The 26,700-nt window shown below is 33.3% G+C and overlaps 2 protein-coding genes across 2 annotated transcripts in view; one reads left to right on the top strand and one right to left on the bottom strand.

Annotated features, from left to right (window-relative positions):
- LOC133185515 (large ribosomal subunit protein uL5) overlaps positions 1 to 4,527 on the bottom strand; it is a 70,288-nt gene extending 65,761 nt beyond the window's left edge. Inside the window, exon 1 of the mRNA XM_061320796.1 lies at positions 4,363 to 4,527. Coding sequence (XP_061176780.1) covers positions 4,363 to 4,486 — 124 coding nt within the window. The 5' untranslated portion in view covers positions 4,487 to 4,527. The remainder of the gene's footprint in view (positions 1 to 4,362) is intronic.
- Positions 4,528 to 6,883: 2,356 nt separating this feature from the next.
- Positions 6,884 to 26,700, top strand: part of LOC133185358 (dynein regulatory complex protein 1-like) — a 29,796-nt gene continuing 9,979 nt past the window's right edge. The window contains exons 1-13 of the mRNA XM_061320522.1: positions 6,884 to 7,049; positions 11,380 to 11,580; positions 12,911 to 12,962; positions 13,092 to 13,148; positions 15,477 to 15,551; positions 18,547 to 18,684; positions 18,863 to 19,072; positions 19,620 to 19,759; positions 20,061 to 20,120; positions 20,667 to 20,741; positions 20,870 to 21,016; positions 22,310 to 22,407; positions 24,671 to 24,807. Coding sequence (XP_061176506.1) covers positions 6,934 to 7,049; positions 11,380 to 11,580; positions 12,911 to 12,962; positions 13,092 to 13,148; positions 15,477 to 15,551; positions 18,547 to 18,684; positions 18,863 to 19,072; positions 19,620 to 19,759; positions 20,061 to 20,120; positions 20,667 to 20,741; positions 20,870 to 21,016; positions 22,310 to 22,407; positions 24,671 to 24,807 — 1,506 coding nt within the window. The 5' untranslated portion in view covers positions 6,884 to 6,933. The remainder of the gene's footprint in view (positions 7,050 to 11,379; positions 11,581 to 12,910; positions 12,963 to 13,091; positions 13,149 to 15,476; positions 15,552 to 18,546; positions 18,685 to 18,862; positions 19,073 to 19,619; positions 19,760 to 20,060; positions 20,121 to 20,666; positions 20,742 to 20,869; positions 21,017 to 22,309; positions 22,408 to 24,670; positions 24,808 to 26,700) is intronic.

Below are 26,700 nucleotides of genomic sequence, written 5' to 3'. Positions count from 1 at the left end.
AGAGTGAAAAAATAATTGCTCATTATATTTTTTTTAAGAATGAAACTAAGGAACAACCTAATAAAACATCAATACCAATACATTGTAATTACATTGTTTTTAATACATTGAAAAAATAAATTGCAACTATCTGTCATCTTTTTGAGACATGACATTCTGCAAATTGATTTTTTGAAAAAAAAAATCAATTAATTACAAAATCAAATTAATCTTGATAACTTTATATCAAATTCATTTTAAAAATGAAAGGCTGGTCATCCTTTAACTATGTACTATGACAGACAATAAATTACAATGAAGAGAATTAAAGAACAGAGATCTTTAAATTCCCAGGAGATATAGATAACACATGCTTGATCAGAGATGCCCTAACAGCTTCCCACACTGAACTCATTAATTAATCTTTAACTGGATGCATGTCCACTCATTTCTCCCAAGGGACAAATGGATTTACATTATCTGCTGTGTAATGTAAAAATTGTTTTTAATACTTGGTGATTTTTTTTTGTTTTAATGAATAGTTTTAAGCTGTAGTTCACATTTTTGTACAGATGTTCTAGATTCTGTGTCTCAAACCTTAGAAATAAACCCAAAATGACTAAGTCAATAAAAATGAAAAAAAAAAACTGTAAAATGCAGAAAAATTATCAAATAATGTTGAAAATACCAGGTGCACATCTTCATATGGTAAATAATGAGTGTACAAATTTTCATACAATTCTATGAAATAGTCTTTGAGAAAAGGTCAGGACAAAACCACATAATAAAAATGAAAAAAACACCTGTAAAAATTACTCAATCATGATGAAAATACCAGGTGCAAACCTTCATATGGTGAATAATAAGCGTACAAATTTTCAGACAGATCTATGCAATAGTTTCCGAGAAACGCTCTGGACAAAATCTTGTCTACAGACAGACGGACAGACAGATGGACATGGTGATTCCAATATACCCCCCCTAAACTTCGTTTGCAGGGGGTATAATAATTCATGCATAGCGGGAAGCATAGCAGCAATGTGTGATGCATGGCGGGGGATTGTGAATGCATGGCAGTACCGCCATGCAAAAACGGCCTGGGCGGCCTGGTAGTGTCATACATTTTGACAAACTGAAAGCATAAAATGCAAAAACAGGGGACTAGGGTTCTCACTAGGATTTTGCCAACTTGAGTCCCAGGACTCAAGATTTCTGAGAAGGTTGCGTCCCAGCTAAATTTGATGCGTCCCAGAATAATTATGTTGAGTCCCAACTAAATTATTGCAGTATCCTTCCATCCAAACATCAATAAAAATCTTTATCATTTTATCAGTTTGTTTACGCAATATTAACATATTCAAGTATATAAACCATGTAAACTGGTAATGCATTCAAGCCACATTCTAAAATACACGCGTAATCAGTTGCCATAAAAATTAACTTGGTGTTTATAAAGCTAAAATTAACTGTTGCATAATCAACGAGAACCCGAAAGTTGACTGTATACAATCACAGGTGTCATGTGCAATGAGGCGTAACTAATCCTGTCGGTAGTCTGCACTGGGTGAAATTCACAAGATAATCAAGCCGCATTGTGTATACAAGCAGTAATTATGGTTTCTACATGTAGACACTCAAGATTCAAAAGTGTTTTTTTTTTTTTTTTTTTTTTAAAAAGAAGCTGCAGTGTGTTTGCAGCTGTCGGAGTTTGACATGCAACATTATTATGACTATGGACTAATAAACATGAAGTATCTTAATTATGATCAATCCCTGTTTAAAAAAAAAAAAAGAGAAATAAGTACAAGAAAAGTTATTTCTTGGATGAACTTTATGATAGTTACAGGAAGGTTTCGATTAAATATTTCTTTGACAAATCCTAACATCTAAATTCCCCGTTTTTGAAATTACCCGAATTTTCTCGCTAACGAGGACGAGTCCGATCATGAGTCCGCGGACGCATCGATTTTAAGAACCTTGCGTCCCAAGTAATTTTGCTGCGTCTAGGACGCAGATTCTTGCGTTAATGAGAACCCTGGGGGACATTGATATAAAAAACAATACTTGTTGTTTATTCTTTAATACACGGAGTAATAGGTAATGAGGTTGGAATACACACAGAATACGTTCTGTGTTCAAAATTTTCTATGGGTCCAAAGGACCCACAGATAAAGGGACTACGAGTACTTCCAGGGCAGCGTACGCCCAAAAATAATACCATCAAATATTTGTGAAAAATAAACTTTTACGTATTGATGATCTCGGTAAGTTTATCACTTCATATGAAATATGTCAATTTAATAAAGGGTACATTGTATCTACAACTTGCAAGTATTAACAATATGAAATGGTAAAATATTTAATCGTCACACAGTCTTACTTGGTCATATAACAGGTATAACACATAATTAATTAACGTGTTTATATTACTGTAAACCAAGGGCTGACAAATAGATTTTTCAAGCACTTGCCCACGGGCAAGTGCATAGTCATAATTCACTTGCCCTACTTCAATTTTTACTTGCCCCACCATAAACTATAAATTAAAGATAACTCATATGACAAAATAGTTTCAATTTCATCTAAAACAACAAAACATTTTTTCTTTCATTGTTGTCTACTATCCAGCATTTCATATTCATCGTAATGAATAAATTTGTCAACAAATCAGAAAATTTTGCAACCTTGAATGTGTTGTTCTGAATATTGGTGACAATTGAAAACTACCGCCAAAAAGTACGAAGTACCATACCATTAGTATCGCTATTGTAATTCAGCTCACACATGAGTTTTGCCATTTGGTAGGAATAAGTGTTTCCATTGTTTTTCTTTCTCAAACTTAGTATGCTTAGAAGATTTTGTGGCTCTTTCGCTAACATCGTTTCTGACCCGTGTTAACAATGTACTTTTCATCAGCTGATGATCGTTTTTCTGCCTCATATTTGTTAAAACTTTCTCCATTTCTCCTATGCCAATTTGTCACTTTCGGTTCACTTAAACTTTCAGTAAGACTTTAAATGAATTGAATAGTGACTTATAATGATACACGATGACACTGGTTCACTTACAAAGTGTGACGAGCAAAGGAAGATAACTCTTACGACAAAATAGTTTCGATTTCGTGTAAAACTACATTTATAAAAATATTTATTGATTGATTTTTTTAAGCTACTTGCCCACGGGCAAGTGCCTATTGAAAATTCACTTGCCCGCCTCTAAAATTCACTAGCCCCGGGCGTCGGGCAATGGGATTTGTCAGCCCCTGTGTAAACATACTTTTCCTCGGTATTACAATGTCTGTTTTTAAAATCCGCGGGTAGAGAACTACGCAGGTTTCTTAGATTGCCACAATATGTTGATAAAATGTACTTAAGTGTACTTGGACAACTTTCCGTGGAAAGTTTGTAACTGCATACATATAGCGTAAATTTATTCCATGCAGAAAAAAAATCACATCTTCAGTATCTATTTAAAATGTACATGAAAAGAAGAATCGATATGATCTTGATAAAAAAAAGTTTTACCTATCTTATGTCCAATTCAGGGTTGTCTTTAAGACCCGGGGGCCGGGGAATTTCCCCGCCTATAATGACGTTATCCCCCTGTTACTCTAGTATTCTTCCTCAACCTCAAGTTAGGAGAGGAACCCCAGACCCCCTTCTACTTTTTGAAATTTCCCCTGCTACTTCAATTCTTAGGGAAAACCCTGCCAATTTCTTTTAAAGACGCTCATTGGTTAATTTCTTTAATATATCTATAATGAAAATGCAGGAAAGATATGAAAGTTAATGTAAATGCATAATTCAATATACGTTAACTTCAACCGCAACTTCTTAAGCCTTAATTTCCAACAAGCAGTAAAGAAAAACGTGTATTTTTTCCAAGCTCGCCAGAAAGGTCCGAGAAGATGTGATTGACGTTAACTTGTTTCCCGCCAAATCATTGTAAGCCCAAAATTATTTCAAGGACCATTTAATCATACTAGTCACGAGTCCTTCTGTTTGTGCATTGGCGCAGGACCGACTGGCCGACGCTAATCTCGAATACGGTTCATTTGTTTAAATGACAGAAAATTCTCCTTTGTTCTACTTAGATGCTATTTTTCCCAATTGAAGCCATACTGGACCCTTTCCCAATAGGTAGAAAAAAAATTGCCGTTTGAATATTTTTTGTTAAATTATTGTATGAAAGTAAAATTTCCCAATTTGACGAAAAACATCGATAATTTTCCCATTCTTGTGGACCCCGACCTTGCACCAAAAAGGACAGTGACAGCCCTGTATAACGGTTCAACAGTATGTCAAATCCAATGAAATTTGGTATTTTTTATCCATAGGTGTTCCTTATTATTATATTTTAAATAGCATATTAATTTAAACTTACCTTTTGAGAAGACGGGCTGTTGTCCAGTTAGTTGTTCTAACACCTTTGACGCTCGTGTAAGTCTGTCACCAGATTCACCAACACATATGTTTAAACAGAGCTTTGAAATTTTTAGCTCTCGCATCACATTATGCTTCTTTTCTTTCTTCTTGCCTTTGTCCTACAAACATGGAACCACCATCATAAATTGTCAAATCGTTTAGAGCAACAACCAAAAAGTACCAGGTTATCTTACAATGATGTAACACGATTTCAAACTTTATTTGCCTTTTTCAGTTAAAAAAATGTCCCCGTTTATTATCATTATTATTATTACAGAGTTTCTGAAAACCATCGGTCCTATCGGCAAAACTAATAGAAAATTGAAATGTCCAAAGCAATTTCTACATCACCAGTCTGCATGACCAATCAATATCTGCATTAAAAATCCGTTGTTTTTTTGTTTGTTTTTGTTGTACCCGTAAAGTTTTTTCTTTTTATCATAATATCAAAAAGCCTTTAGCAAGCTACTTTCTGGCAATGTAGCAAAATAAACAGGGACAAATAATTCTAATCTACATAACTACCGGTACAAATAATCTAGAAAGTTCCAAATGTCAACATGGATATAAATTCAAAAGGAGAAAAAACGTTGAGAAAATGAGTTGAATTTTTGTCTTTCTATGGGTTACTTTTCTGGATAAAAGACATCTACAAGCTCAAAAAGGTTTGTTATTGATATATATACAGTAGTTATTTTCAGTGCAACTCTTTTTGTATTCTTCAAATTCTTTTGTAGTGGATCCCCTCAATAAGTGGATTATCATTTAATTATGAAATAACTTTGAAAACAGTAATAACTAGGCAATAAAACACCCATAATATAGAGTTCTCCAAGTAAAAATCTCCACTAATCAGATAGGGGTCACGTGGTACTGAAATGTCATAGGTGTCAATGGTCAATTAGAACTCGTAAAGCTTATTATAAGATTTTGACGTAAAATAATATTAACTACACAATAAGGTCGGTGAAAATTTTGACATCAACAATATTCTTTCAGTTATGGATGGTCAATCTTTTATGTATGAACGTCTAGCAGAGAGAAATAACCAAGAAAATATGCCGATAATAGGAGAGGACACCGAAGACTTCCGACTAAATAGAACGAATAACTATAAAGTTGGACTTCGTAAATATATATATAAATATGAGAATTTTAAATTCAACTTCATTATTTTAATAAACTATATATATAAATAAATCCTGTATATCTTCTATCTGTTCCAGTGAATATCATGTACTAGAAGTGACATTTCTTCAACCCTGTTCAATGGCCCCAAACGCCATTACGAAGTTCACAACATTCCTACTAACACTACTAGTACTAAATACTGTGCAACTTTAAAAATGTGTGTTGGGTATTTTTTTTTCCATTTAAAAAAGGTACCATGTCCTTTAAATATTTTATAGTACAGAAAAAATCCGTGATTAAATGAGTTTCCGGATTGGGGACAAAGCCCTCACGTTTGCAGAAAAAAAGGCCCCCTTTCACTTCTCGACCAATTTCAAGAAATGTGAAAAAAGTCTTCCTAAAACCTTTCTTGTGCGCATTTGTGTATGCCTAAAGCCAAAAATTATACCTTACTAGCTGTCAATTATCCAATTATCACTTATTTATTTACTAATAGGTTTAAAAGACACAACAAATGAGCCGTTTTGTGTACACAATAAGTACTTTGCTTGATCAGGATTGACACTATGACATCAGAGCAATGGCGCATAGCATCAGCAATCAAAATATGCATACTATGAATCGCTGAAACATCAACAATATTAATTTTTTTAAAGATTCCTAAGTAAATGTTTTTAATAACATGTAAGCTTATGAGACGTGTCAGATAAAAATCCTCAATTAATTGTACTCTGATCTATTCCAATGTCTCGCAATCAGGCTCGCAATTGGTGTTGTTACGATCCATTGAATCATTTACACGCTCAATCTGAGTACTTTCAAGGTCCAGTTAGGTTGGCATTGATGTTCTGCAGCAATTTGATGTACATACTCCCAGGTGAAAGTGAAACGGACCAGTCCCAACCAATGTCATATTCTTATGAATTACATCATGAATTATATTAGAATTTATATGCACTGAAAATTTGCTTTGGACTGGTAGAACATATTAATTCATCAGTCCGAATGACTGGTAGAAATATTTGGTTTTTGGAAACTCTGTTATTATTATTTATCTTAACTTAATCCACTGTACATGCTGTAGATCTAAGATTTATATACTAATCATATATTTTTAATTCATCTTCATGATCTTTTAGAACAATTTTTTAACCTGAAACGTCAAGAAAATAAATGATATTTTGCTCTCTAATAAATTTCTAAAATCAATATGGTAAGAAACTGCAGATGATCAAAGATTTTATTAGCAAGGAATATACTGCTACTAACCGCCATGTTTGCTGTACAGGAAAAGGAAGTAGAAGCGGTTATTTTTACCGGAAGTTTGGTGAGAACCATTGTTAATGGCTGTGACCCAGCATAGCAACGCAGCAAACTGAAGAAAAACCAACAAAAAGATATGAGTTCTAGCGGAGAGGAGGATGAAATAGGGCCAAGTGTCGATTCTAATGACCCAGAGGAAAGAATTCAGGCTCGGCGAGAGAGAATTAAACGGCGTATCGAAGCTGCCAAGAGGTATCCCAATAATCATATTCTTAAACATTAAGTAGGTCCATTACGTACCATCAGTAAATTTAGCTACATAGGTTTATTTACCTACCTAGCTTTTTATAGCTACTTGAAGTTACTTTTATTTAGCTATTACAGTGCAAGTTTTCACAATTTTGCTTTTATTTAAAATAGACAAAAATTCGCAAGTATGTGACACTAAAATTTATATATCACAGGCACCTGAAGCGTGGATCAACAACCCCACCCCCACTCACTAATAAAATATAAGGAGTCTTTATTCTCTCAAAAATATGTTATTTCTCCGTCAATTGTATCTGTGTGTCATTCTGTGTAATTCTCCGTCAATAAATTTTCTATCTGTATGTCATTCTGTGTAATTGGTTTGTTTCTTTTGTTAAAGTTTAAAAATTGACCATATACTGTATAATAAAATTACAAAAGGTAAGAAAAAAAAATAATAAAAAAAAATAGGGGGTTCCCCGCTTCGAGGCTTATTTCCAAGGTATTAAAAGTGTTATCTATCATATTTTTGAAACCACTCTGTTGGGGAGATGTTCGCCTACTTAATTGTCTCTTTAACCTAAACCCATCATAAGTGTTTCATATGCTGTAATCAGACAATTTATTAGACAGACACATAAAATTTTCTCTTTTGACAGCCTTGGAGGAGGTGTTGGTCTTATCACTTTGTTTCCCTTCATCTGACTGGTCAATGGAATACAGTTTAAATTATTTAACCAATCAGATAAAGCGAAACAGATTAAACCTCCTCCAAAGCTGTCAATAGCCGATAGAATTGAGAATTTCAGTGTCAATTAGGCTAAATTGGGATTTCAAGAAAATCCCTGTCATATGATAAGCAGTTTCAAATATTTGGATTACTTTGACAAACAACTCAAGAATATTTCAAATATGAATTATCTTACAACTTACATCAAGAACAATAGTGGCATGATCGAATTATCTAATGAAGAAATCGGCAAAATGGCTGACCTGCAACACAATATTTCTGCTTAAGTTTATTGAGAAATAATGTTTCAATAAATAAACTGGGGCCTGTTTTACGTAAGAATATATGACTAAGACCAAAACTTGAGTTGATTGTAAAATTTTGCAAAATTGATTATTCTGTTTGAAATTGTTACCATAAAAATATCATTTTAAATTCTTTTTAAAAAGAATAAAATCATTTTCAAATTTATGTACCAGTAAAATAAAAAGTTATAAGCAGAATTAGTCATTTTGGTCTTAGTCATAAGTTTTTTTGTAAAACGGGCCCCTGATTGTGATCACAAATTTAGTGAGATTTTCTTTGAGAAAACTTCCAATATATTTTTGGAAAATACAGGTTTATCCTATTGGGACTCCTGCCAAATTTTGGCCTCAGATCGGCCCTAAAAATCATGACAATTAAGCAGTCATTCAAACACTTTTAAATTGGAAATTAAGGTAAAAACGCCAAACTGGAACTCTTTGATAAATTTTGCTAGTGTTTAATGTGAAACTCTCGCTAAAATGTATTTCTTGGTCGCATTTTAGCGAGTATTTCCACTTAATTTTGAACCCTGAGCATAAATGTACACTAGCGACCTTGTTGGTGGTGAAGCATGTATGATTACTTCACATTGTACTGATTATTACCAATCAATTATCATGTTAACCAAAACTGGTGTTTTTTTTTTAATTTCATTCAAAAAGTAACTGTTTGGTCACAAATAAACTGTTATTTGGAGCCCCAAAACTTTCAGAACTTTGATTGCAATTGCACTGAAAGAGACATATCTTCAAGAGTGATTTTTTCATGAATTGTTTTCAGATCAGATCAAAGTTGAAAATTTTCAGTGCATCTAAGTGTGATTTTTTTTTTTTTTGGTTCATACTGAAAAAAATGCTAATTTAATAAATAAGTATTATTTAGTACTTAGATAAAGCTGCCTCAAGTAGGTAAATAAAGCTATGAAGGTAATATTCAAGCTACATAGCTAAATCTACTGATTGTACCAGACCTGTAAAGGACACATGTAACTATGATCATAAAAAATATAAATAAACAGATAGATAAATAAATAACTAAATAAATATATTTGATTGCGTTTAAGATGTTTGCTACAAAATGAAATTATATAAATCAACTTTAATTGATATTCAATCTATTTTGGAGGAATTACTTAAATAATTTAGGATATACATAAGAAAAATCTTTTTAAAAAAATTTTCTCAAGAACAGCAAAGCCATGATTAGTATTATATTTATATTAGGGATGTCAAATCGGTCAATTTTTGATAATCGGTTACTCGAACGTTTTTCCGATTGAGTACCTGGGTACTCGATACATGTAAAAAAAAATGTAAATACAAGTGTGTGTTAATTTTCTTGAGCAACGTTAAGCTCTGTTAAACCCCAAAGATGTTTTTGTCATGTTTATAAAAGTATATAACCATTGAGTCCAATGGAATTGATTTTTTGGTACAAAATTTTTTTATCAAAGAAACACAAAAGACACAATTAATACGACAACAATTACAAATGGTTTACAGTTAATTGTTTGGGATCTTTTTCATCAACGCAAAAGGAGAACAGTCTGTTACACAGGTTTGTGATGATTAGACTATCGAAAGGAAGGAACGGACGTTGTTCCTATCGCTAGACTAAGTTGGTTGTTTCCCCCCCCCCCCCCCCATATAAACTTACTATACAAACTGACTTTCAACATTATTTTGAATCTTTTGATATTTCTAAATATTTCTTCACTTTTGAAGTGGGTAGCAACATTTCTATGCATGTCTGATTTCGCTACCATATATTAATTAAATAATTTAAAAATGATTTGAAGATAAAAGACCATACTTAATCGAATCAATGTTCACTGTAAGCATTCATTGAAGCCATCCAAAAAAATATAGGACCACAGTAGGTAAGAACAGCTGTGTACCAGGTGATTGGTTACTAATTACTGTATATTATAAACAGCCACAGGTGATGACGGGTTTTGTTACATGTGTAGATGACGACACGCTAATAACCGTATGCAGTTTTAAGTTATTTTTTGATAATTTTTTTTTTATAAAAATATGTACTTTGAAATAAGAAAAAATACTCTTCCGAGTAACCGAGTTTCATTTTTAGTATTTGATACTCGGACGTTAGACGGAGTACCCAGTCAACTGGGTACTCGTTGACATACCTAATTTATATTGAGCATCCTCAGGTAGTGTATATTGAAGTTTGTTCAATTATCAGGACCTCCTTGGGTAGGGTGGGGTCATAATATGTGATCAAATTTTCACATATCAAGAATATGTAGGAAAAAGAATCTGCTAATGAAGAATAGGAGGACCATAGTTATTCAAGTGAGCATGGGCCTTCATTTATATATATATATATATATATATATATATATATATATATATATATATATATATATATATATATATATATATATATATGGAAGTCATGAAGTCAAATATCATAGTACAATTCGAAAAGGTCTTGTCACAAGTAATGGGCATATGTTAAAAAATATGAAAAGCCCTGTCTCTTCTGGAGCAAAAGTTATGGCCAAAGTTCAATTTGGATAAGTAGGTTATAACCTGTAGGTCAAGGTCATGAGGTCAAAAATGATAGACTAATTCTTTCTGTAAGTTTTTATTGTAGGTAATGTACATGTAGGTGATGTACATGTAAAATATGAAAGACCGATCTTCTCTCATTCAAAAGTTATTACCACAATGAATGTAGTTTAAAAAAAAATCATAGCCCATTCAGGAATGTCTAATCACAGGTATTGCATATGTCAAATATGAATGCCCCATCTTTTTTCATTCAAAAGTTTCAAAAGTAGGTCAACCTTTAAGGTCATATGGTAAAAAGTCACAGTATATGTGAAAAGGTCTTGTCATGGTTAATGTACATGTGAAATATGAAGCCCTATCTTTTAATGTCATTCAAATCATTCAAAAGTTATAACCAATGTTGAACATTTTTAAAAGTTTGTCAAACTTAAAGGTCACAGAGTCAAAACTCAGAGTATTTTTGAAAAGGTCACAGTTAATGTACATGTGAAATATGAAGCCCTATATTTTCTCATTCAAAAGTTATGACCAAGGTTAAAGTTTTTGTGACTGACAGACAGACAGATTGACAGGCAAATGAGAATAAATGTCTCCTCATTTTTGCAAAAGCGAGGGACAACAAGCCACAATAATAAATTGCTGCATCTTTCTGCAACAAAATTATTATGAGATTAGTTGATGATGGGCAATTGCTGTTTATAAAGGCTATAGCCAAAATTATATCTTAACATATATTACTTTAATTACCGGTAAATTACAGAGCTGAACTAGGTGAAGATCCTAATGAAAAGAAAGAGGTAAAAGAAGAACTTAGTAAGAGTAGAAAACAAGTTGAACAGAGTCGACTGCGTTTAACAAAGTTGAAGCAAGATGGCAATGAGTTGGTGACTAACATTCGTGTTGCTGGAGATGCTCGAGAAGCTGCCAGACGTGCAGAAGATGATGATGCAAAGAGACAGAGGTAAAATCTGAGGTCATGTATTAATTTGAAATTTTATTGGCTAATTATATAGAGTTGTTACTGTAATATTGATCTGCTGAGTGTATTGAAGATTGAAGAAGTATTTAGAATGTAACTCATTTTTAGCTCACCTCAACGAAGTTGGGGAAGCTTATGTAATACCGTAGGCATCCTAGGTTAAAGTTTTTGGAGCAGATTTATTTTCCAGTACTTTAATGTTTATATTAATAAGAGATGCATGGAGGATGCTTCTAGTGTATTTCATTGTACCAGTCAAGGTTTCAGATTCTGCAATTTCAGCTAAAGAATGACCAGAATAATGTCTTTTGAGCAGGTCTCATTTTCAAGTTACTATAAGGCCCTATATTGACTAAACTTGCATGGATGTTACACCTAAGGATGCACACTACCAGGCTTGCTTCGGATGTTGGATCTGACCTACATTTTCCAGATGAGTGACCAGGTTAAAGTTTTTGGAGCAGATTTCATTTCCAAGTAACTGTAAGCCTTATATTGACCAGACTTGCACGAATGATACATCTAAGGATGCACACTACTGGACTTGCTTCAGATGCTGGACTTGACCTACATTTTTCAAATGAGTGACCAGGTTAAAGTTTTTGGAGCAGATCTCATTTCCAAGTAACTATAAGTCCTATGTTGACCAAACTTGCATGGATGATACATCTAAGGATGCACACTACTGGACTTGCTTCGGACACTGGATCTGACCTACATTTTCCGGATGAATGACCTTGTTTAATTTTTTGGAGCAGGTATCATTTCCACGTAAATGTAAGTCTTATGTTGACCAGACTTGCATGGATGATACATCTAAGGATTCACACTACTGGACTTGCTTCGGATGCTGGATCTGACCTACATTTTCCAGATGAGTGACCAGGTTAAAGTTTTTAGATTAGGTCCATTGCCAAGAAACAATAACTCCTATGATGACCAAATTTGCATGGATGATGCATCAAGGGATGAACTCTCTCAAACTTGCTTCAGATGCTGGATTTGATTTACATTTTTTGGATGAGTGACTAGTTTTAAGTCCATTCCCAAGTAACTGCAAGCCCTATCAGACCAAAATTGCATAAATTTTGTGTCTAGGGATGCACACTTCTAGATTGCTCTGTAAGCTCTGATTACCCATGTTATTTTTTTTAACACTGTTCGAGAATAGCATTTTAATTAAATTGAAATGCCATCCTCAAACAGTGTTCAACATGTTGAATATAATGTAGAATTTTTGAGTTTTAGAACATTTTTTTAATAAGTATAGATAACAGTTAAATTGAATTTCAAAACATATCTATCATTCCAGAAAAGAGAGGCTTGAACAGGAAGCTAAATCAGGTGCAGAAAAGTTTGAAGAGGTGAATATTTTGAACAGGCACTGCATAAAAAATAAGAATAAGAATGGCAAGCAGTGCAATTTGATTTTATCATATATTTTTTCATTTAGTTTCTTCATTTAATTTTTGGAATGTTGAATGCTTTTATAGATCACAAAGAAATGGGAACAAGCTTTACAAAAGGAAATTCCACAATCTCTATACCAGGTAAGAAGTTCCACAATCTCTATACCAGGTAAGAAGTTACACAATCTCTGTACTAGGTAAGAAGCTACACAATCTCTATACCAGGTAAGAAGTTCCACAATCTCTGTACCAGGTAAGAAGTTCCACAATCTCTGTACCAGGTAAGAAGTTCCATAATCTCTGTACCAGGTAAGAAGTTCCATAATCTCTGTACCAGGTAAGAAGTTCCACAATCTCTGTACCAGGTAAGAAGTTCCACAATCTCTGTACCAGGTAAGAAGTTCCACAATCTCTGTACCAGGTAAGAAGTTCCACAATCTCTGTACCAGGTAAGAAGTTCCACAATCTCTGTACTAGGTAAGAAGTTACACAATCTCTATACCAGGTAAGAAGTTACACAATCTCTGTACCAGGTAAGAAGTTCCATAATCTCTGTACCAGGTAAGACAGTTCCACAATCTCTGTACCAGGTAAGAAGTTACACAATCTCTGTACCAGGTAAGAAGTTCCATAATCTCTGTACCAGGTAAGAAGTTCCATAATCTCTGTACCAGGGAAGAAGTTCCACAATCTCTGTACCAGGTAAGAAGTTCCACAATCTCTGTACCAGGTAAGAAGTTCCACAATCTCTGTACCAGGTAAGAAGTTCCACAATCTCTGTACCAGGTAAGAAGTTCCATAATCTCTATACCAGGTAAGAAGTTCCACAATCTCTGTACCAGGTAAGAAGTTCCATAATCTCTGTACCAGGTAAGAAGTTCCATAATCTCTGTACCAGGTAAGAAGTTCCACAATCTCTGTACCAGGTAAGAAGTTCCATAATCTCTATACCAGGTAAGAAGTTCCACAATCTCTGTACCAGGTAAGAAGTTACATAATCTCTATACCAGGTAAGAAGTTACGGGATGTACCTGTATGAACCAGATTTATTTTATCATTTCATATATATGCACCATTTGGATTCAGTCTTGAAAAAACAAAGTTATTGTTTTCCTGATACTGCTGTTATTGTGTATAATAATCTTAATTGTGATCATGCTTCCCAATCTCATCTTTTCTTTGGACTGTACTTCCCTGTAATTATTCAATTTAATGACTGAAGTTGATACAGAATTAACTTAAACTGCATACTGTGGTTTCATCATATTATTTGTGCAACACTAATTTTCATGGATAATTTTATTGTTGAGTTGATCCATGAAATCAACTGTTCATCAAAGTTTGGTGCCTCCATTTTGATTTATGATAAACTTTTAAAAAGCCTATTCTGACTTTTGTTTATTTATGCAAATACCCCCCTCCCCCTTTTTTCTCAAACAGGTGGACTTATAATTGTATTTTATCATTTTAAGAATTAAAAAAAAAAAGATGAAATATTAGTAGATAATTACATTTTTGAGTAAATATGTTTAAATATTCTGCAAATCTAAGTACTTAATAATTTTTGTTACTTTTAATACCCTGTTGCAACGCTGAATTATAGTCTGTCTGTGCGCCTAAAAGATAAAATTCAAATTGTCTTAATATTTTAAGATACATGCACACCTTTTTTCCAAAATGTTGATTTAATCAAAGTCTATTTTAATTTATTGTTTTTAGTAATCTACTTCAGTATCCAATATTTAATTGTCCTGTGGAGCTCATAGTCTTACAATGGAGACAGTATTTGGAAATCCTCACCTTTTATTGTTATACCATGTATACTGCATTGTAAATGCTTGAAGATTCCGACTTTCAAAAATACAGATGAGTAAAATATAAATGTATAAATATAAAAATATAAAATATAGATATAAATAAAGAGTTTTCACCTGTTAGTAATTGTATTTAAATATTGACATACTCTTAACATTGTAAATGGCATGAATGAAGCCTAAAAAGAGAGAGAAAAAATGAAAAGGTGACTATAATTCACGAATTTATGTATCATTGAAACTGTGAATTTTTACTAAATCCAGGAAAATTGATGCCCACAAACATTAATGAAACCACAATACCATTAGTGGACCAGTAATGGTCAAGTGAATTTTGATTGATAGTTATAAGTAATTCCAAAAGCTGGGGCAGCCACTTGTGTAAAATTTAAGGGTTTTTTTTTTCCCTGCACGAACCTTTTGCATAGCATATATTTTTTGTATTCATTTTGTTATGACTCACAGTGTCAGCTATTAATTGATGCATCTCTGCAACTTTTCATAACCAAAAGTAACTCTAACTCAACTTATCTTTACACATTACAGTACACCTCAAATAAATTTAAAGAATATTTTTCATCTTTCAATTTTACATGGAAAATATAAAAACACTGCATTTAAACTCATCAACTAATTTTTTTATCCCCATTTGCAGATGTTAAGACAGCAGAAGGATGCATGTAAAGCAATTGTTTTAGACAAAAACAAACTCATTAAAGACTTTCAAGAGGTAAGAATGATTCAATATTTTTTTTTTTTTTTTTTTGTTGTGTAGAAACTGTTGTTAAATACCAGTATTTATGCAATAGTGTGTCTAGTGTTCAAACTTTTGCCATATGATTATAATGAGACCTTTGCCAAAACTGTGAAATTCTTCACTGTTCAAGTCCAAGGGTGGGGCAACATGTATCTTGGTCATATTTTGAAAATGCATTAAATTTAGAAAATTTTCATTACTCCTAGACATGAAGCATGCAAACTATTTGCATGATTATAATTAGAAATGAACCCTTTTCTAGAACAGTGAAATTCATTTCGCTTGTTGAAGAAGTTGATCATATGTTAAAAATGCATTGTAGGTTTAATCATCTTATTTAGCTCTTAACATGTAGCAAGCACATCTTTTAGATGATTATAATGAGCATGCAATGAGCTGATGGAATACCAAACTATCCTTGAGGCCTGATCAAGAAAGGGAAACGTTGATCATACTTTGTTAATTAAAGCATTATATTTATACCCCCACTCCAGAGGAGAGGGGGGTATACTGTTTTACCCTTGTGTGTGCATCTGTGTGTCTGTCTGTAACAAATTTTCATAGCAGTTTTCTCAGCAACTACTCATCACAGACAATTGAAATTTTAGCACAATCTTTGTTTAGGCATGCCATATGATGGGATTCATTTTTGTGCAAATCTGATGTCAACTTCCTGTTTATCTGTGTGTCTGTCCGTACAGTACATAACAAACTTTGGTCGCAGTTTTCTCAGCAACTACTCATCGCAGTTGCTCTAAATTTTAGCACACTCTTTGTTTAGGCATGCCATATGGTGGGATTCATTTTTGTGCGAATCCAATGTCATCTTCCTGTTAATCCAAGCATCTGTCCATACCATACATAACTAATTTTGGTCGCAGTTTTCTCAGCATCTACTTATCGCAGTTGCTTGAAATTTTAGCACATTCTTTGTTTAGGCATGCCATATCGTGGGATATATTTTTGTGAGAATAGGATGTCAACTTCCTGTTTATCTGTTCATCTGTCTGTACCATACATAACAAATTTTGGTCGCAGTTTTCTCAGCATCTACTTATCGCAGATGCTTGAGAGTTTAGCACACTCTTCGTTTAAGCATGTCATATGGCAGCATTTATTTTTTAACAAATTTGATGTCAACTTCCTGTTTATCCCTGTGTCTGTCCATAAATGAACTTGTGTATTTACATCAGAGCAGGGATATTATTAGTGAGCATTGGCTCACAGACTTCTTGTTTTAAGATTTTTTGTACTTCTAGACAACCAGCAGTCAAAATGAAAATAATAAGCAATTGTCCCTCTACAAAACTTTCCAAATTCATGGCCCCCAGGTCCATCTAGCAACCCCCCTGAGTAAAGCTAGGGAGGTCATTTAAAGGACTTGTGGTGAATATACAATACACCTTTGAAAATCTTCTTATACATTTACATGACAGCATGATTATAAATTAACACCTTCAGTCTTATACCAAAACTGTTTAAGTCATGACCCCAGGATGGGGTTATATTGTTCATGTTTTGAAAAAATGAAAAACAATCTTTGAAAATCTTTTTCTTTACTCATGGCAATTTAATCTAGAAGACAAACTGCTTGAAAACAATAAGCACTCAGCCCTCCACCAAAATTGTAATACTCATGGCCACATGTGTATTGCTTGTGACAAGACCTTTCCTTGGGTACCAATACATTTGACCTCATGACCTTGGTTTTTGAGTTTGACCTTTTTTTTTTTAATTTCAACCTTGGCAATGACTTCTGAACAGTTAAGGAGGTTTGATCCTGAGCTTTTGAGCAGATTTTGGTCTCGACCTTTATTTCTAAAATTCTGCATCATTTTTAAGTTCTAATATTAAATCTGGATTCTACAATGCAATTTAAACTATATCCAATGAAAAACACGATTAAATTCCATTCAGATAGGATTAAGTCAGGAACTATATTTTGTAGCAGAAGGTTTTTTAGAAGAAAATGATCAATTTTTCCCTTTTGAAATATATACAGTACTGTTAAGTTTAGATTCCCATTTTTCCTTGCTAGTTCCAAACAGAGCTGTTTTTTGCAGTGAAATGTTTTATGCTGGTTCTGAAATATCTATTAGATTATTTCTTATGAATTCTTTCATTATATTGTGACAAATATAGTAAATATATTTTGAAAGTCCAGGAAAAAATTGAGCCAATTTTAACATAAAATTAACACTTAGTAATATCTAAAAATTTAGATCATAGACCCCCACTTTTGTTTTTCTTTTCTGAATATATGAGATAACTTTGATCAATCTGCTTAAATTCAGCAAAAGTTAAAGACTTTAAAATAATTTTCTTGCTTTTTAAATGTTTAATGCCAGAAAAATCACATTTTGTGAGTGCAGAAAGGTCAAATAATTGATTATTTGAAGCAATTTGAAACTTTTTCTTCGTCACAATTTTAATGTCTCTTTTTTTAAATAGACTAATAGTTTATTTTGTCCCATGATTTATTTGGATAAAACTTTGGAGGGAAAACATGGAAGATGTGATTTTTGATTAAGTCATAAATTTCCACGCAAAAAGCTCAAATTAAATGTACTGTAGCGCCAAAAGAAGCATATTGGCCCCCATTTTTTGTTTTGATTTTTAATTAAGCTATGTGTGTAGAAACTAAAAATATACTTGACCAAAAAAGTTTAAGACTTTAAATATCAGGATCCAACCTCGTTAAAGAGCTTTCACATTGCACTTACGTATGCCTTGTGACAAGATTGTTCTTTGGGTACCAACATTTTTCACCCCATGACTTTGACCTTTGAGTTTGACAAACTTTTGCAAAAGCTGCCATAATGGGGCATCAGAGTTCACAAAACATCTTGTTTTATATAAGAAATTACATATCCTTTCAAAATAATACATGTTTTTGCATGATGGACAGCAAGCAACCACAATTCTCTGAATTTGCTTGTTACAGATTTTTTTTAATTTTTTCTCATAGGAACTGCAAAAGAAAGATGACTTGTATATAAAAGACCTGAAGAAACAAGCAGATGATATTGATTTGATGATTGAGAGAATGGAAGAACAGATTAAAAGTTTGAGTACATCCTACAAAACTGAAATTGAAGAAATTGAGGTGGGATCCAGTTTGGAAGAAAATTTCTCTGACTTAAAATATCAAGTGCATACATATATAAATGAAATGTTTATATGTACTCACCTAAAAATGAAAAACTTGATAGCTAATAAAGGTGGGGAGGAGGACTTGGCATATACACTTGGACATGCAGATGTTTGCATTTTTATCATTACAGAGAGCTTTTGTGGCAGAGAGAAATGAGTTATTAGAACAGCACAAGAAGAAATGGGAAGAAAGGATGGAGAACCGAAGACAGAAGGAAATTGAATACATGAAAGCCAGAGAGAAAAGGGTGGAAGATTATGAACAACAGCTCCATAACATACGAGTCCAGGATGCTGAAGAATACAATCGGATAAAGATCAGGATGGAAACTGATGTCCAGGTAAATAATACTTACTTAATTACTTATCGTCTTCATGCCCTGGAGGATGCATGAGGCCATTCAACCCAGGTAAATAATGCATCACTTTATTTCAAATATTAACAAATAATTCATACGAGCACAAAATATTTTTTAGCTGTATTGGGCTGGAGTGTTCATTGGGATTTAGTACTTTATCATTTAATCAACTTTGATGATGCAGATTTTTGCAGTTTTTCAGCAAGTAGAAGAAATGTAGAAAGGAAAAATATTTCTTATTTCCTGCCATTTAAAATTCCAAAAAATGAAAATGTTGGTTTCAATGCAGTATCTTAAGGGTTTGGGTTGGATGCACTGTTCATATTTGCATCTATTATTGGTCCAATGAGGAGCTTTGTTGAGATTGCTTTTGGAGTTGATGGTCAAAGGATAATTGGCTTCTTTGAAAAGCCTTCCAAAATTGTTGCACCAAATTCAGTAATCATTTTTAAAGGCAATTATTGGATTTAGTGCAACAATTTAAGAATTGTGTTCAGATCTAGTTTAAACTTTAGTTTTATTTTATCAGATTCTGGAGCAGCAGTTGCAGCAAATGAGAGCCACTTACCAACTAAACCAGGAAAAACTAGACTATAACTTCCAAGTGCTGAAAAAGAGAGATGAAGAAAACCAAATCACTAGGAACCAGCAAAAGAGGAAAATTACAAGGTAATCAGAAATTTTGAAATTGTAAATCACTTTTTATTCATGAGAACTTTATTTTCGCGTAATGTGAGACTGTCTCACCGTGAAATTTTCCTTCTCATGTGTATTTTTAATAGCAAAGATTATATAGAACAGTAGTCAGAATTTGTCAAAATTTTGTCTCGCTTATAAATGCCAAATATTCGGTGATATACAGTACACTATTTATCAAAGCTTCACTCTGTGTATTCAATGTTAAACAAGCAAGCACAGGATTTTGAAGATGTGCATGGCTATTATCATTTTTTTTCCTTCATCAAAACAGATTACAAGATGTTCTGAATGGACTGAGAATAAAGATTGCAAAACAAGAGAAACAATACAAGTAAGAAAAACAATCCATGGGCCACAACACTAACATTATTCACTTCTCTCTGAAAATGTTCATTGAAAGGCTGGTTGCCCCTCCTTTCCAATCTTATTTGATCCAGTATAGTCAAATACCTCCTTGTTCAGGGACCCTAATCCCCACCCCACTCCCAAACTACCCTCCAAATAAGATTTTTTTAAACATTGCTGTGATGTCATTCCTTTGTTCTTGCAGTCTAAAAATTTCCCTCTGCCAGTCCTATATTAGTGAGCAATCTGATTGATATCTTTCACAACTGGACAGTTACGGAACAATAGAAATAAAAGTGTGATAATTCAGCAAATTAGTTAAATTTCTTATGTACACTGATGATTTTGAAACAGAATATTGAAGAAACAGAATAGGAAAAAAAATAAACTTCCAATTAAACAGAATATACTGTCACAGGAAGGAAGAAAATGTGAGAGACCAGATCAGACTTGAGCCTTTGGTTCACTTGTACTCAGATCTGATCCCTGAGAGAAACTGATAGTGCATATTAATTTGAAATTTATAATTTAGGGATGAGAACCAACAGTTAACGGAGGATTACAAGAGAATTACAGAACAATTTAGAGATCTTCAAAGAAAATCCAGGTACATATAAGAAAATGATTAAGCAGATATATTTCAGTGTAAAATTTACAAGACTAGTAAACTTTTTTTCTTGTCTGGAAAATAAAGACTCTCTGGATTTTTTAATGGATGTATGTGGTATTTTTCAGGCATTTTATACAGGCAGATGGTAAGAAGTTTGAGGATGTTTGGTGTATGAATGAAGCAGAATGTAAAGAGCTGGTACACACCCTGATGGAGGCTGACAGAATCATTCATGAGCAACAACTGGGAATGCAATACCAAGTCCCAGATCTGTTAGTATTAATAGCAGTTTTATACTTTTTGTAGCATAATTTGCCCTCCATCCTAGCACATCCCAGGCTTTAGGGCCACCAACATAAAAAAAAAAAAAAAAAAAAAAAAAAAAAAACTCACCTTAGATCTCCGGCTCAAATCTTAAATTTCTGCCTCAGCTGAGATTTTCCTAAAATTCTATACCTCCAACATTTCTGGGAATCATCTCACTGAAGCTGAGGTTTGAAAAAAAAATCTTAGAATTACTTTCATTGTAATGTGCAACCTTTTTTTTCAATAATGCTAAGAATAGTTGAATGGATGATTGAATTGATCTTTCAGTTATTTGGTTATGCAATATTTTGGTGTATGATTGCCAAAAATATACATCCCCCACTTTCTTCTTCCCTTATTTGTTATTTCAAGTCATTCAAAGGTAAGTTTCTATTACACCTTTGTGACAATTATTGTTCAGCAAATCCCCATTAAAAAAAAAATCCTACTAAAGTATTAACACACAAATATATCCAAACATCGTGGTCTTGGCTGTCTGTCAACCTAAACACAAAGAAACATACACTTAGGCGTCACTTCTACCATTGTGACATGATGCAATAAATGGACATATATAAGCAATGATGTGGTCCATGGCACCTGATCCCACCACTGATGTTTTGGAGGTCTGTGTTTGCTCTGCACCTATTTTGTAATGTTTAATGGACTTTTGAGTTTGAATACTGTTCGTTATCTCTATATATTTCTATATTGTCTGAAAGAAAATTCCACTGAAAAATTATGACTTCTACAACTTTTTAAGAAAGTAAGGGAAATGCACAAGTTCATGACTTCACAGTTGGCTTTTAGGAGGTTATACAGTAAAACTCAGTTATAGCAAAGTTCTGGGGACCCGCAAAATTTACTTCGCTATATCCATAATTTGTAATATCCCTATCAATTTATTAAAGTATACATTGCAAATTTGCAATATACATTTTTTCCTTCAAATATGACTACCAAATGTATTTAGGGAAGTATAAAATACAAAATTTACAAGGAATTGTTAAGAATTTTGTCATAGATTGCAAAAAAACTTCACTTTATCGGTAAATTTGCTGTATCCATGTTCATACCATATGAATATTACTGTATAAGAAAACCAGTGTGTATGCTCTTACTGCATGGAGATTTAAAAATTTAGAAAGCGTGAATTTTATTATGGGCCATATGGACCTCTTTCCATCATCAACCCCCTTTTTTAAGGCAGGAGACCTGTAGTTCACTAGCTTCTAAAAATCATTTCCTTTTCAATTTAGGAGCTTCATGGAGAATGTGGGTCCTATCAAGAGCAAATCTGATGAAAAAGGAGGTATGTCAGCTCAGCAGCTGGTACAGGAAATCATGTCACAGACGGGTGAGTTTTAAATACTTCCTTCTGCTTTATCAGATTAAACATTTCTAAAAAAAAAAAAAAATGGACTCTCTCTCTCTCTCTCAACATTGCATTCATTGATATAGTACATTTAAAAAGCTTAGTGTTACATGAACACTTTTTCCATTCCATATAGTGTAAAGGATACCTATTTAATATCTAATATAAGAAATACCAAGAGTATTTTACCACAATTCCAGTCAACTGTTAACAACTTTTGGCTTACAAAAATGTACAACATTTTGAATCCCTAGGATGATGTTTAATAATTTGTCAAGTTGTTGTGTGCAAAATAAAATTACGTACAATACCTTCTTGAAGAAACTATCTTTTTTAGCTCACCTGAACCAATCAATGGCTTACAGGAGCTTTCCTGATTCAGTTAAATTCTATATACAGCCATCTGTCTGTCTCTTAACTTTTAACATTCTTGATTGATTGATTGTATGTTATTACACTGTTTCAACTGAGAATTTTTCACTCATACATAGGCATCACCTACTTTAGGTGAAGTGCCATAAATTTTGACCTATGCATGGCACTCACGGCTATAACAGGGAGGGTTTCTGTCATACCAGTGTCTACCGTGACCTGAGACCTCTGTATTTTTTATTTCTCATCTGAAAATGACTTTCACTTCTTTAATGCCTGGTACTAATAAACTATGTTAACATCCAATGAAAGAATCAAGAAAAGGCAAATATAGGAAGTGTCATTTAAAAATCTTTTTCTCAAGAAATACTGGGCCAGAAAATTTGACACATGAGAATTTAAGTTTCCTTACAAAGTGTGCATTCAAAATTGTTCAAATCATAGCCTCCAGGGATAGAGTAAGATTACAATAAGGGAACAAATTTTTACATCAGAATATATAGTAAAAAGAAAATAAATAAATAAATATCTTCCCTTCAAGATCAGCATAGCCATGATTAGTTCATTTTAATATGCAAGCATCCTAGGGTATTGAAATTTGTCCAAATCATAGCCCACTGGAGAAGGATGAGGTTGCAACGGGGGATTAAACATATACCTAGGATTATGTAGGGAAAACCTTAACATGAAAGCTAGGCCATAATTCGTACACTGTAATATTACCATGCATGAATCCTCAGGTCATGCAGATTCAAATTTACTTAAAACATGGCCTCTGGAACAAACTTGAGCCTGTCATTCATGTACCGGTACAATGCATATTAATATGAGTAACCACGGCCTTGTTTTTCTTGAGAAGATTCTTAAAGTTTTTTTTGACTGTGTATTCCAGTGCAAAACTTTGATCCCTTACTGTGATCCCCCTACTCCTGAGGGCCAATTTTCAATTTACACTTATTAAGGTGACCCAAGTGGTTCTTGAAAGATTTTTTTTAAAAATACCACCAATTTCTCATTTTTTAAAATTATGTAAAATTTTTTCACCAGAGATTGCTTTGTTGCAAGTTTGGTTAAAATTGGCCCAGTAGTTATGGAGAAGCAGTCGAAAATGTGTTAAGTTTACACATATAAAGAAAAAAAAACAGACAGATGGAACCCTGACATTGTGTGATCAGAAAAGCTCACTTGAGTTAATAGCTTAAGTGATATAAAAATTCTGACATTTGAGCAAGCTTAAGCATGGAATAATTGCAATCTGTTATGAAAACACCTAATCTTGCACATTAATATCTCACTTCTCTGGGGCTGCAGTGGATTGCCTTCCATGAATTACATATACAGTGTAATCTGTTCATTCTTACACCTGTGCAATTTGTTTCACTGTAAATTCTAACCCTTATTTAAATTACCATTTTACTATTTTCTATGTTTTTTGTGCAATCCGACACCCTTTCTATTCCGACAGAAATTTTGTCTCCTAATGCATTTCGGATTAGACAGGTTTCACTGTATAAATGAAATATGAAGATAACGAACAGTCTTCAGTCTTAAAAGTCCAATGAAACAATACAAATTTGGAGCAGAGTTAACGCGGGCCTCAAAATTTAGAGGTGGGATCAGGTGCCATGGAAGAGTGAGCATCCCCTGCAGACTGGTCACACCCGCCAAGTGCTTCTTGTCATGATCAGGAAAAAAACAGAAAAATCCGTAGACAGTTCAGTGTATAAATAATGGCCTAACAAAGAATTCCAGAGAGACAATCAATAGAATTGATCACCTTTTCTCAAACAGGACTGCAATGAGTTGCCTCCCCTAAAAGCTAAACATGTCTATAAAATTCACCCCTGCAAAATGTGTTGTATATATTGTACAGGAAGCCATGGTGATAAAGAAGAGGAAGAGGAAGATGATGACATTCCATCAGACAGGAAGCTCCCAAAGAGTACACTACTGTCCAAAATATCTGCCAACACTGTCAAAAGTGTACTGGAACTTCTTTGTGATGAATCAGTGAGTATCTAACAGTTAACAGTCAGTTATACTGAGATGTGATTTATAAAGTATGATGCAATAGCAAATACATATACACTGATCTTATAATTATGCTTTAGTTTCAATATTTTTATCACCTGAGCTATCCAGTACTATGCCGACCATGACCTGAGACCTCTGTATTTTTTATTCTAGTACTATCAAGTACTATAGTCTCCAAGATCTGTCAGTCTGGAAAATTTTCAGAATCTTATCTGAAACCTCTGATCAATTTTATGTCAATTTTAGCTCTATTTAGATAAAAACCATAGAAGTTTGATAATTGATAATGTGTCCATTTATGTATCAGTCTTTTTGTCCATTTTTTAGTTTGCTTGAAAAAAAAATCTTCAGAAAAATATATTATGCAATTACTTGTACATGTATTGCTGTTTTTTGATGTAAATACAATGATTTAGCTACTTGAGGAGTATAATGCTCACAGTGCCTTTTGGACTTCCAGGATAAAGGATGAAATATTGCCTGATGTAGAGTCCCCATGGGGCTAACTTAATCAGTGTTGCCGAAAACACGGTCAATCATTCTTTTGTTTGCTAGGAAATTGCTTTTGTTTTTTATTGGGACGTCATGTTTTTTTTTGGAAGTCACAAAGGTATCATTACATCACGGTTAATCAATCTGCTAATCAGAATCAAAATTATTAAAATATGGGGAGAACTCTCTTTGCTGGTTAACTGTAAAAATTAAATGACAGTCAGTAATTTTCATTGGAGCTAATATCAGTTATGTTGACTGCATGTTTCTCTATATAGAGAATATAGAGACTATTCTTTACTGATTATAATGTACTTTGTGGATGGCTAATTCATCCTATTCACTGAAATAAAAAACAATGATCATTGTTTTATTGTATGATTAAATGATATTAATCATTTCAATCATAACAAGCAAACCTTGCCATCTTTCTTGGTTGTCTATTTTTGTTGAAGTAAGTGTTTTCAATAAGACTTTCAACAGAAGGAAAGAAAGAGCTAGGTTCACCAACTCCATAAAATGGCCCTGTCGATATATATACCAATTTACTGATCAAGTCCCATTGTCCCATTTAAGCATCAATATAAAGAAGAGACTTAGTGCTTTCATTTCCTATAAAAAGTTTCCTCTCAGAGTCCAGGTATTGAAAAAGTAGCTTTGTGAAATTGTAATGTTCTTGAATTTTTTACGAAAATTGGTGTATTTGAGCACCTTCAGCAAAGGATTAAAATATGAGCCCACCCTGTGATCCAAAAAATAAAACATGGATTATAATCTTCTGAAACAGTACCTTCATTATATAATTCAACATTTTAGATAGAGGTTGGGGTCTATGCAAAATTCTTTAAAACAGCTTAAATTTTTGGCCATTTCTGAAGATTTTTTCAGGTTTTGGGGATAATGACACAATTTATGACATCATAATGCATGAACTAGCGAGAAAATTACGTCAATTTTAATAGATATGAAGTCAGCAAGGGTCCAAATAAAATTTTATATATTTTCAACTAAAACTGTGCATTTTTTATTTTTCCGAAATTCACAGGGCCACAAAAGGTCCTAAGTGAACCTTGTTCTTTGAAATAGCAGAAAATCAATCTCGGTGAGGGGTCTGGGGGGCCGCCTTAGGCCCCCAGTGCATCCAGGGCGGAGCCCTGGTGGGGGAAGGGGAGAGCCCTGTGACCAAAATGAAATTTAGCATTTACATGTATGACTCATTTTTCTTGTCTCTCAGGCCAACAACAAGTACCAATCTTTCATTCAAAGTATCACAATAAATGAATATTAATTTTTTCCGACTAACTGATTACAGATTTTCTAACCAATTACCAGCATTCCCTCAGAGTAACTAGTTATCCAATTACATATTGTCATCCC

This window comes from Saccostrea echinata, unplaced genomic scaffold, assembly GCF_033153115.1.
Source record: "Saccostrea echinata isolate AGI-Se365-2 ecotype Australia unplaced genomic scaffold, CSIRO_AGI_Sech_v1 ptg000001l, whole genome shotgun sequence".
NCBI lineage: Eukaryota > Metazoa > Mollusca > Bivalvia > Ostreida > Ostreidae > Saccostrea > Saccostrea echinata.
The sequence above is the reverse complement of the archived record's forward strand: the minus strand, read 5'-3'. Positions and strand labels throughout refer to the sequence as shown.